We start from the raw sequence: 12,434 nt of genomic DNA, 5'->3' as shown, positions 1-12,434 counted from the left end.
TGACGTGCAAGCTTTATGTACTGGCTGGGATGTTGCTATCACAAGAACAGTTACAGCTGTCTAAGTTCTTGATGCACTTATATTCATAGGAAGTTATAGAAAGTTGGTGAGAGACTTCTAACTTCTGGCAATTTGCCTTATTTCATGGAATTGCTGATGCATATCTGTACTTCTGTTCTCATTTTCTGAGAATGTCTTCATCTCCATCTCTTTGAGGAGATGTTATACATTGTACAGACTGAAGGAGGAGAGGGATCAAAGATCATAGAATAGTTTGAGTTGGAAGGGAATCTAGTCCAACCCCCCTGCAATGAGCAGGGACATCTTCAACCAGATCAGGTTGCTCAAAGCCCCGTCCGGCCTGGCCTTGAATGTTTCCAGGGATGGGGCATCCATCACTTCTCTGGGCAACCTGTTCTGGTGTTTTACTACCCTCATTGTAAAAAATTTCTTCCTCATTTCTAGCCTGAATCTCCCCTTTTTTAGTTTAAAACCATTACCCCTTGTCCTATCACAGCAGGCCCATGAGGGGAAAGAGCAGAGCAGTCAGAGCACAGACGGATTGAAGATAAGATGCTTGAGGAAGAGAGTTAATGAAGTAAGAGGCACAGATTAGATCAGTCAGACACATTCCAGAGGAAGCAATGCCATAGTAACATCTGAGATGGTAATAACTTCTAGTTTAATGCTTAATAATGTAGCTTAGGACTCTATGATAAGTGGAGGGTGGAGATGAGGGGATGTAACATCTGAATGCTGCAGTACAAATAGTTGACAAGGGAGAGTGTTAGGAGGAGCCTCCTTTGATAACTGTTGTCTTTGCTCTTTTCTTGGGCAGTCCTTGAGGGATGACCATGGTTGCTGTCAGATACAGTATGAAACTTCAGTCTGTATTCCCGTGACAATTCATTTTGTGTGTAGTAGTCCCTCCTCAGTATCTCCACCAAACAGCACAAGGTTTTTCATGTGTTCCAAGGAGAATTTATTTGTAGCTTCTTGCCAAGCAACATGGATACATGCAGGAGCAGGTCCCAGATCTTTTGAGTTTGCCCAAAAGGATGTGGGCTTCTGTTTGTGATAACTTCAAACGCTTGCTACTCTGCTGTAAAGTAAGGGTTCAGCAGTTTTTGTTGTATCAGGAGATACAAGAAATGGTAGGACACCTCTAAAAATCTGAACTTTTTGTCCAGTTTTTTCCATTCCTGTTGTTGTGTTTGAACTACATAAAATGATGAGCTGGAATGCTTTGAGCATGTGGCAAAATATATGCATTGGATGTATTAATTCCTTAAGTGATTATGATGATAAACCTTCTCAGATCCATCCAGTTGGAATTTTGTAAATGCTGATGCTGCTGTTCCTCATGTATGTTCCCAGAATGCATCTCCTTGATGAAATCTGTTTGTGTTCCACTCGAGAGGGATTTTGCTGTGTGACCCATGCAATTATTGGTCAACAGGGTTTCTAAACAAAGACCTTTGGCCTAGGAGTGTCCTTGTTGTCACAGCTACTAGACTCGTTCCCTGTGCAACCAGGCCCTACAAAGAGAAGAGCCTCTGTCACCTGCTTTTTTGGACAGGTTATCAGCCGTGTTAATTCTTGAGAGAGGGAGTATCAGTAAGAAATAGCGCTACTTCACTGAACTTGAATTACCATTTATTCCTTAAGCACTCAATCTGTCAAAAGCACATGCCGAAGACTAAACTTTCACTTGAGGGAAATGCTGTTATAAATTCAAGTCACAGGTACAGGGAGACAGTGATCTGCCTTCCTGTCTATACAACAGAATGTCAAAGGAAGCATCTAAGGAGCTTCAGGACAGATGAATGACAAATGTGGTTGAGGACAGGTCTGAGCATAGTGATCTTTTACTAGAAGCTTTAGTTTGTGACAACAAACAACTGAGTTTTGTTTTATGGTACACTATATAAATCATGCTTAATAAGGTAGACACCAGAGTCCATGCTGGGCTTGCTCTGTGTAATTCTGCTAAGTGTAATGAAGCTGATGAAGGAGTAAGTTAGTCTACAGTGTATTAATTAATCCTTTGAGAATTTTTAAGATTAAATGTTTTGTCATGTGTGTAAAAAAGCAAGTGTTATGAGCATTCTGCCTGTGCTGAAATAAATGCTGTATTCCAGGAGAAATCTGATATCATCTGTACTATTGTTAATGTACAGAAGTCATTCATTTGTACCCAAAAGTAAATGCTATACAAGCATTTTATATGTGATGATTAAGTGATCATCTCTTTCGTTTCAGGTGATGCTACAGTGACCATTACTCACAGATACACGCCAAAAGAGCAACTCAAGATCCATACACAGCTTGCTGACATTGTAATAGTAGCTGCAGGTAATACTAGTTGTTGTTCATATTTCAGTCACAAAATTAAAAACCTAAAACGTAAACTTTGCCATCTGTGTTCGTGGCACTGCTGACTATTTCACGTTTCGCCAAATAATTGCTGCTCATGTTTGCAGAGGTTGTTGCAGTAAGTAGGATTTCTTGTTGTAAAAGGGGCAAGTGATTTGGCTCTTTGTTCTTGCTCTTCACATTTGCAGACTCAAACTGTTTCTCATCATATGTGACACCTTTCCCTTAGGGAGACTTCAGAGTGAACTCAAGATTGAGAACCAGTCAGTGCATAGTTTATACACGTATAATTATGTAAATTAAAACATTATTTGTGCAGTGCAAAAATCATGAGTCATTTAAATTTTTACAGGAGGGTTTCTGTAAATTAGCTGGAGGCTGCATTCTTAAAACAATGGTATCATTCCCTTGCTGTTAGAATTAAGGGCAACCTTGCCAAATTAACTGGTAGTTTTGGTAACATATGTTGTTAATATCTGGATTTTTTTTTTCTTTTAGAATTATCATATAATGCGGAAGAGAGAATGGTAATTGCCTAGATGAAGGGATCTGAAAGACCAGCGTCTATATTCTTAAAGCTATGTAGAGTGAAATACTTACAGTTTGACTAGTCTCAGACCAAAAAACAAGCAGAACTCTGCTTATGAGCAACCTCTGGTTTTTTTTCTTTACCGGTATTATAAATAGAAATATTAATTAATTAAAAAAAAAACCCATCTTGGTAAAATTCTGTGTCCCCTTGCGGCTCAGGATACCCTCCTTCTCTCATATCATTTTGGAGGACTAGAAATGGATTGTATTTTCCTCTCTGTCTTTCCTCTTTTTTCCTCCCTTCCTCCCTCTTCATAATCCTCAATACCCAAGCTTGCTTGCTGATTTTCTGTCTGAATACAGATGGGTGCCTGTCTAAAGCTCATCACTTCCTGTTGAAGTGACATGTCCTTGGCTTCAGGGCTTAACTGTACTATCTCTTCCTCATGCCAGGTCAGGAACAAGAAACAGCTTAGTTCTCCCATATGCGATTGCTCAACTGTGGGCCTGACCAGTATTCACACACTGTGAATGAAAAGTAAAAATGTGTGTGCTCATTGGAAATAAACTTGAAACTTTTTATCCAAATTCACTGCTTCAAATTTAATCATTGCCTCTGATTTTTGTGCTAAACATAGTTTGTCATCGTTTATGCTTATAGTTAAACAGTTTAGTAGCATCCCAGCTGTGTAAGTTCTTCACATTATTTTCCTCATGTCATTTGTAATAGAAGCATGATAAAACATTCATTACACAATGCAAGATACACTTGGAATGATGAAAAAACCTAGGGCTAGATTGTGCAAACAGTATTCAGCCCTGCCTCAGTGGATGCTCTGGGAAAGATTGCACCTCAAAAAAGTTGGAATCCCTCCAAGTTCCCCTTGACCTGTTCAGTGAGTGTTGCAAAGAAAGTAACTTCTACCCTGCCTGGTGGAAACAGCTGCTGTTATAGGCCACTGTGTGAGATGTGCGAATGGAAGATGGCTTTTTGTCTGCATATCAGAGCAAGATTTCTATTCTTGTTCTCCTCTTCCTATATAATGCTTTTAGAAGAGCCATTCGCATTCTTCCTCCAGGTTTAGTGACTTGTTGCAATGAGTCTATTCCTTCTGATGTAGTACTCCATCTCTGAGGAGTCTTGCATTCATGGCTTTCGTAACCCTTCAAATCAGGTGCTCCTGTTTTTACTCTTGAGTTTGAGAAAACTCATCTTCATATGTTGTCTGTCCTTCACCCCCAGCCTTGGGACCCTAGTTTTCCTGCTTACTGTGATTTTAACTATCCATGTAGTTTATTCCTTCCCTCTTGTTCCCTCCCAACTCCTCGCATCGTAAGTTCCAACAATGCTGCTCTTGTCCAGCCTACCCCTCCCCAAAATTTGTCCCTCTGCTTCCAGGTGGAGTTTCCTAAACTCTTTCAATGCCATGCAGCTTTTGCATTTTTAGCCAAAGCATAATGTTTCCTCCTAAGCACACTCGGCACTTCTCATCTCACTGTAGCCTTTCCTATCCTTGCCTGCTATCCGTGTCTATACAGACGTCCCATGGAGTCTGTTCTCTTTGCCATCAGCCCAGACCTGTAGTAGAAGACTAAGTGCAGCTTTACCTGTGGTGCTTGCATAGCCACTAGGATACTTCCAGGGTGGTGATGGAGGCAGTAGGCAGTCTTTGAGTAGTCAGCCTGCTGTTGCTGTCTTGTCTTTCCAGTCTGCCTTGAGACAGGCTCATTGTCCTGCTAGACTTGAAGAGAAGGAAGCGGGGGGGATGGGGGGCAATGCCAGATTAAATTGTTCTAGACTACTTGGACTGTCCCTTGGCACATGATCTGTGGTCACATTGTATAGAAATTGCTGGTTTGTCAGACTTTTTTTCAGATAGTGGTTGGTTAGCTTTCTCAAGAGTTAGCTATTTTACAGGCCTTGTACATAAGCTGAGATTAGGTAGGGCTTTGTTTCTTTTTTAAATTGTGATTCACTGTTTTCTACAAAAGTTACCAATGAAAGATTTTCCCGTATTCTTCAGTCAGTGCATTTTAGGAATAGCTGCTCTAATGCCTATCTCTTCCTACTTGGTATGTAAAGTAGGCTTAAGTAAATAGATCTGCCCACTTGGTTTGAGGGTTAGTTTATTTGTTGCTATTAGGTATTTGGCCTATTATCAAACCATTTTACAAAGAGTGTAACTGTGCAGCTTCCATTAATATGGTTTCATCCCTATCACACGCAGATCATTTACTCCCATAAGACTGAGGCATTATCCAATTACCAGCCAGCTTGAAACTGATTGCATAAGAGTGTGATGAAGTAGTCACAGCCAGATGTTATCAAATGGCATAAGAAAGAATTTGAGGTCTTGGGTTGCTCAACATTAGAAGCAGAGTTTCAAGTTTATGTCCTATAGGGGAATGAGAAACGGAGAGCAAAGAAGGTTCTTGTATTGCTTGTATTTAAATGACTGGCTGTGATCCAGCACTTTGAATGAAGCAATAGCCCTTGTATAGCAGTGCTTGTCTCCAATAAAACTATAGTTTCGAAACATATTGATTTTATTCCTTTTCCTTTTTTTCTTCTCTCCACCCAAGAGAAAGCTGCTTTGAGGAGAGAGGAGCTTAGACTCCTCCTCGGGAGATACTCTGTTACTAGGATGAACATTTCTCACAGAACATACAACTGAGGGAATCACTCAAGAAGCAAAGTAAATTGTGATTTTTAAAGCTGGAATTTCCTGTCACTCAGATTTGGAGGTTGCATGGTACGAAAGAAATGTAGGAGGTGGTTTAAAACAAGAAAAGAATGCTGCTGCAATTAAGGCCTGATAGGCTATTGCAGGTGATGTGTAAGGACTTGATATTCTTGGCTCTCTGATAGCATATAGGGACTTTAATTGCAGGTATTGTTTTGCTTTCACATTGCAGGAGATACTTCATTTGTTGTGACTGTCCAGGAATGAATTTTCAGCTGTCTGGTAACATGTTGATGATCCTGTTTGTAAAGCAATGCTAGTACATTTGTTCTAAGGTAGCCTTTCCTGTAACTAAAATTGCTCTTTGCCAAGAGAGATCCTTCTGAACTGCTCTTGAAAGGGAGGTCTTTTCTGTGCATCAAGTGGAGCTGTTGGCATGCCATAGAAGTCTTACCTCTCACTTCAGCACGTTGGGGAAGCCAGATGAGCTTGAGCTCCTCAAAGTAAATGTATGGTACCACCTGGAGTTTGAAATCCCCTGTGGCAGTGATATTTACAAACTGTCCAGTAAATATTTACATTTACTGTCCAGGACTACTGCCTTAGAAAATAGTGTTTTGCCATCCCCTTCAGTAAGACTCAGGTCAGATTTTATCTGTAATGGAGTTGTCATTTTTGTACTTAAGTTCTTTTAATATCTAAATAACTGTTTTGGTGTCTCTTGCTATGGATATAGGTATCTCAACTGTGCTGACTGGAAACGTACAGCCATTTGCTCACGTCTTCATCTGGAACTTGTAGCGACCTTTTAGGTTTTCTGGGTCCTAACTGAACATCTTGGTGATATCAAGATTCTTTATATTTAAATGTGATCAAGAAAAATGGTGTGTATGAAAGAGCTGAGGCGGCTTGCTGCAGCTCTCTGTTTTAGTTGGTGTTTCTTAATAGCAAAAAATAGTACTCCAGGACACTATACAGATGCAGCCCACTGGGAGATGATGAAGGTGTGTAGTGCTGGGGCCAGGCCCTCTTTCATCAAGCAGGGAGGTCTCCTCTTTTGATATAAATAGAAGGACATGGAGTTTTGTAGCAGCTCCCCTGTGAAAGGTCGGTGTCACGCACTTGGGTTACCAGTAAAACAGTTTCACTTACTTATTAGCAGAGTATGTTTATTCAACCCAAACCAATCCTGTTGTACAGCTTGTGGTGGTTTGTTTTGTCTTTGTGTTTTGTTTGTTTGTTTTTTCTTCCTGTACTAGTAGTAGAAACTAACATAAAAAAGCCTCAGCTGTATCTGATTCAGTCTCAGGCTGCCATCCTTCACCCTTAAATTTTGGTAAATGTGTTTGCCAATTGTCAAAGGCTTCATAATCTAAGGAGTACAAGAGTCAGCAGTGTTTTCTGTTTATCACTGAAATATGAATCTAGGAGGTCTTCTCCATTCTCCTTTGCTGTGTCTAAATGGAAATAGTAGAATAGCAGGGCAACAATAATCTTTTGAAAGCCCATCTAGTCCATACTAGTGCACCAGAAGTAATATGTTGTACACATGAGTACAAAGTAGTTCAATCTGCTTTCTCAAATCTATAGCGATGGAGACCACTTTATTCTTTTTAGGCTACTTGTGCTGATGTTTTTCTCTTCTCATGGTTAAAAAGTTCTGGACAGTGCAGCAAGGAAACAAACGCAAGTCTATTATTTTTTGTCACATTGATCATAGACATGGCAAAAAAAGCATAGTTCCTCTTCTTGTGCCAACAGTTGTTTATGTCCTTGAAGGCTGTCATGAGATCAACAAGGTTAATTGTTTGCAAAATTTCCTCATGATCCTCATTGTTCCTGATGTTTTATAGAGCTGTGAACAAAAAGTTAGGTCTGGCACCCACAGCAAGAATAGGGTATCCCAGCTGATGTCATATGTTGAAGAGATCAGGACTTCTGTGTGTTTCTAGCAGTAGCCTGACTGGCTGTTTGTTTTCAGTTGATCTAATTTCAAATTATTTTTCCGAAGAATTACTGCTTAACTGGTTGTTTCCTGTGTTGCCTTTGTGAGGGTAATTATTCATATGTAAATGTGGTGTCTTGCCTTCCTCTCGAATGTCAAATGATTTTTGATGCTTTGCTCCTTTTTGCAAGTGACACTTGAAATCTGAGCTAATCTGTTTAAAGTTCTTTCAGCTTTGTGTTATCTGCATCTTGTGCTAGTACCGAATAACAAGTGCTCTCTACTGTCGTGCTAGTGGCATTATAAACAAACACTTGGCTCTTTTGGAATTCCTTCCATATGTGCTTTCATTTTCATAAAATACCACTGGACCCTCCTACCCAGGTACAACTACCCAACTGGTTTTCCAACCAGTACATTTTTCTTGATTATGAGATCAAGTAGAAAAAGTTTTACCTGAAAGGTGGTTACCTCTCTCTTGCAGTTTGTGCTGATGCTGTTTATTATGTGCAAATCTAAGCTGGATCTTTTTTTTTCTTGGTGTCTATCTGTTGTTTATAAATGACAGGAATCAAAAATAAGATGATGGGATAGATCAGATTCTCTCATCAAGCTAGCTTTTTTTTTTGTAGCCGTGGTATTTCATGTAGTTCTTGTTCATTGTTTAATAACTGCTCAAAATGTCGTGCATCTAATAAGTGAAGTATATGAGAAATCGGATAAGCCAAGAGTAGCACAAATTCAGTACAGATATTAAAAAAGCAAAGACTAAAGAAAATGCTGCGGAAATAACATACACGGCTTCCTTCAACAGTTGACAGAACTTCTGGATGAGCAGACCTCTGACAAGGCTAACCACCTCTTGAGGCTTGCAGAGCATCTTTATAATCCAGGTTTCCTTTGGAAATGCTGTGAAAGTGACTTATTACCACAAAACAGCAAGTCCTTTCTTCCTTTACTTCATGTTGAGTATGTTTGTGACTGCAGGTTTAGCTGAAAATATTTAGTCAAAATAAACAAATACTAGCTTTTTTTTCTTCTTCTCATAATTGTGAACTGTATGAAACAGATAAATAGTTTTCTGTGTGTGATGTATCAAGAAAAATGGAAGTGGAATAATTATCTTCTTTTCCATATGCATGCCCTTGACATAATTTGAAACTGATGACCTAAAACTACCTGGCCATGTTAATCAAGTGTCTCTTTATGATTTCAGGTATCCCAAAGTTGATTACAGCTGATATGGTTAAAGAAAGTGCAGCTGTTATTGATGTAGGCATCAACCACATCCATGATCCTCTTTCAGGAAAGACCAAATTAGTTGGAGATGTGGACTTCGAAGGTTAGTGAAATGTTCTTTATATGAACCTGTTGGATAAGTATCTTGAAGTTTGTGGGATTCATTTATGATAAACACATGGGATAGTCAGTGTCTGAAATGAGATGGCACTTGCAGGAATTATTTTAAATTTGTTTCCTTAAATAACAAAGCAAACAATATGTTCGTGTATCTGCTCTTAAAAAAATGGTATGTTATTCAAGAGAGGAGGTGTTACTTGTAATTGCACATAAGTGACCTTTAAGAGATGCAGATGAGCTATTATGGCAGCATGGTGTCAAAAGATGCTTGTATCCAAGTTTCTTTAATCCTTCGTGAGTCTGTGAAGTCTTTCAAGAGTAAGCAATAAAAACAGTTTCTGCTTTTTCACAAGAATAGGGTCTCCCGCTGTTCATAAGCAATATTATTATACTGCCTCCTTTTGTTATTATACTAATATTATACTAAGCCTCCTTTTATGCTCTCACTCTAAACTTATATGTGCAAATATTGACTTGCGCTTCAGAAGTATCCTTTATGCTAAGGTTTAATCTGAGTTCATCTTAAACTCCTGAAAATCTTGGTCTAGGCAAGCCTGAGATAAAAATTAATGTTACATATTGATCTTTTTATGTTTAATGTGTTGCAGAGCAAGTTCACAATGTAACTTGATTAAATATCTCTGCTCTGGGGGAGTTCCAGACTGGAATAGCAGGATTGTTGCAGTGAAAAATTAAAGCTTATTGGTGGAGTTGAGTGTGGGAAGCTTAGACAGCATTTACCCACATTATTAATGGTTCTCAACAGTTCCTTATTTTGATAAGTATGAAAATCACCCACAGTTTGTGTGTGTTTTTTTTTTTTTTTCACGGTTATTAACATCTTGGCTGGCATAATGTCTCAAAGCTTAATTATATTCAGAATGTTTCTAGCCGGCTGTATCTATTTGTAATTAGATCAGTCTCTTAGTTCCTGCTTCTTTTACTCATATGTGATACCTGTCTGTTAAAGTCAATGAAATTACTTGCACAAGTGCAGCTAAGTGATTGTCTCAGCATGCATTTGGAAACATATAACTGTATGTGTACAATAGAGTTCCAGTAGAAAAATACTCTTAGACTTACAACCTGAACATTTTTTTGTTTTGTTATCCTGCTTATATTATCACAAAGAGAAGGTTATATTTTCTGTTTTCAGAACTGAAGTACATAACATTTTCGGGATTTTTTTGTTTCCTTTAGCAGGTTTGGGGGAAAAAGCTGTAGCTTTCAGAAACATTAAATTGTATAGTGGGTTTTTTTTTTCTTTAAGTGTGCAACCTTTTGAATGTAATATAGGTGTAGATTCAATGGGAAGGCTGTGATTCAGAGTTTCAGCAATGCGCTGTATGTGTCTTGTCATGTCTGCTGTGGGTTGTGCTTGGGATTTTACCTGGGGGGAGGGAAGATCCAAAAAAGAGGGAGGAACTTCAACTTGGATGATGCCACTACAGTTGCAAGTAGCATTTCATTGTGCGTTGCCAAAGGGAAGTTGTTGTTGGTTCATTGGTATCGGTGAAAGTTTCGCTAAATCTCTAACAAGAATAAAAAAACATCCTGGTGTATACAATTCTGAATACTAAAAAGTAAAACACCCTTGCCAAGTATTTGATTTGGCAGTTAGGAAATGGAATAAGCTAGTGTATTCATGTAGCAAATAATTTCATCCTTTTTCTCTGATTCCTTGACCTAATTTATATTTAAGCCAGAGCAAAAATGTCTTTTGCAGGTTAAGGCCAGGTACATAAATGGCTGGTATGACATACAGCACCTGTTTAACATCTGTAGCCTACCAGTATCTCTTGTCTTTTCATCCCCTTCCTTAAGTAGAGAAATGTGCTGGGGAGAGCAGAGATTTAACTGGGCAGTCAGAGGTTAAATTTGTTTTACATGAAATAGGTGGAAATGGCTGCCTGGACCAGGTCATCTGACTGAACAACTTGGATAGTGGAAATAAAGTTTAATAGATAGTTGAAACCGTTTTGAGTTGTCATATCCTAGCAATATTTGGATGCCATCCTCTAATCTCTAGAGGATAGGTTAGGCACTGAAGTTTAATTTTATCTCTTTAACAACAAAAGGATATAATTGCAACTTTTTTTTTATGTTGTTCATTATTAAATTCTATGTAAGAAATGTCTGGAGGTGAAAAATCCTATCACAGGCTAAAAGAATTTGATAGCTGCTCAAAAATGAGTTTTAAAGTTTTGAAATCTGTTCTAAAATGTGCCTTTGAGTCATGTCCGCTTCTGCTGTGAGCAACAGAGTTGTATGCAGTCACCCGCAGCCAGAGACTTTGCCTGTGACGGTGCTTCCTGCAATAGGCAGACCATTGCTATATCCTGGTGTACATGGATACATGTTCTCAAGCCACTGAACACACTTTGGCTGTCCTTTAAACTCCTCTAGATGAGGAGGAGCAACAAGATTGTTTAGTTTACTTTAAAAAAATTCAACAGCATCAGACCCATGTGTATCAGTATTACAGCTGCTATAATGGTTGGCCTGGTAGTGATGGCATCCAGGTATTGTTGTGCTTGTCAGGCTTAACTGTTTATTTTGACCAAAAATCCCAGGCTGTGTTGTGGAATGTCTTCAAACAATATTGGTGACTTCCCCTACCCCCATATGCTCCCTTTATTTTGACACTCCAGGCTGTGTTCACATTAAAAAAAAAAAAAAAAAAAAAAAAAAAATTTCTTTGTTCAGAATAGTTTCGTGTGCATTTCCAAGGTAGCTAAAAGAACAAAACAGGAAAACACTGTGCATGTGGAGGTCAGCTGCGAATCACTGCAGTACCTAGCCTGATATTGCTAGGGTATCTTAGACTGCCTGTGCATCTCTCCATATATAACCAGCACAGCACATTCAGTGTGTCCCTATTTATGTTAAGAATTTGCCAAAATAAGTGGTCTGGGGAGGAAGTGTTTTGTAACTTCTGGGAGCCACAAGAGGGAGAGTAAAGTGGCAGCAAGGAGGAGAATCAGTGGCATCCTTAGGTTATTGCGAGCACTATTAGTTACTTTTGGGCAGCAAATTTCAGTCGCAGAAAGGGAGACATGTTTCTGTGAAGAGGGTAATACATGTGTGGGTGTACTTGGCCCTGTTTTATAGGGCTTTTGTTGCCACAGCAAAAATGCTAAGGGGCGAAGAGGGCTACAAGAACCAAGAACATGAAATAAAACAATAACTTACATAGAGCATTTAACTGGAATGGCTTTTTTGGGTGGAGCACCTATTCCAGGAGTGACTGGTAGAGCAGGGTAGTAACACGCCAATGTAGGAGCTAACCTTTGTTACAGAGCTCCTTGTTAAAAGCTGCTTGTCTCTGCGCTGCTCCTGCCCTGCTACCTGCCACGCAGAAGTGGCATTTTCCAGGAGCACAGCATTCAGAGATCCTTCCTGAGCTGCAAACCAAAATCCAACTCAAAGGTTTGCGTCAGTGTGCTGACAAAGTGGGCTAATGTCACCCATGGGTACTCCTCCTAGTAGTTGGCTGGGATTGGCTTTTTCAAAGGCTCCTGGGTCCATTTGTCGTGGAG

The 12,434-nt window shown here is 39.3% G+C and overlaps 1 protein-coding gene across 7 annotated transcripts in view; it reads left to right on the top strand.

Annotated features, from left to right (window-relative positions):
* The window catches only part of LOC135987984 (bifunctional methylenetetrahydrofolate dehydrogenase/cyclohydrolase 2, mitochondrial-like), a 51,155-nt gene that overhangs the window by 19,947 nt on the left and 18,774 nt on the right, over positions 1-12,434 (top strand). For 6 of the 7 annotated variants that reach the window (XM_065633434.1, XM_065633439.1, XM_065633435.1 and 3 more), the window contains 2 exons: positions 2,263-2,355; positions 8,753-8,878. In XM_065633434.1, the coding sequence (XP_065489506.1) occupies positions 2,263-2,355; positions 8,753-8,878 (219 nt within the window). Of the gene's footprint in view, positions 1-2,262; positions 2,356-2,874; positions 4,687-8,752; positions 8,879-12,434 lie in introns of those variants that run through there. The other variant, XM_065633440.1, reaches the window with a different exon arrangement.

This window comes from Caloenas nicobarica, chromosome 4 (genome assembly GCF_036013445.1).
Source record: "Caloenas nicobarica isolate bCalNic1 chromosome 4, bCalNic1.hap1, whole genome shotgun sequence".
Classification (NCBI taxonomy): domain Eukaryota; kingdom Metazoa; phylum Chordata; class Aves; order Columbiformes; family Columbidae; genus Caloenas; species Caloenas nicobarica.
The sequence above is the reverse complement of the archived record's forward strand: the minus strand, read 5'-3'. Positions and strand labels throughout refer to the sequence as shown.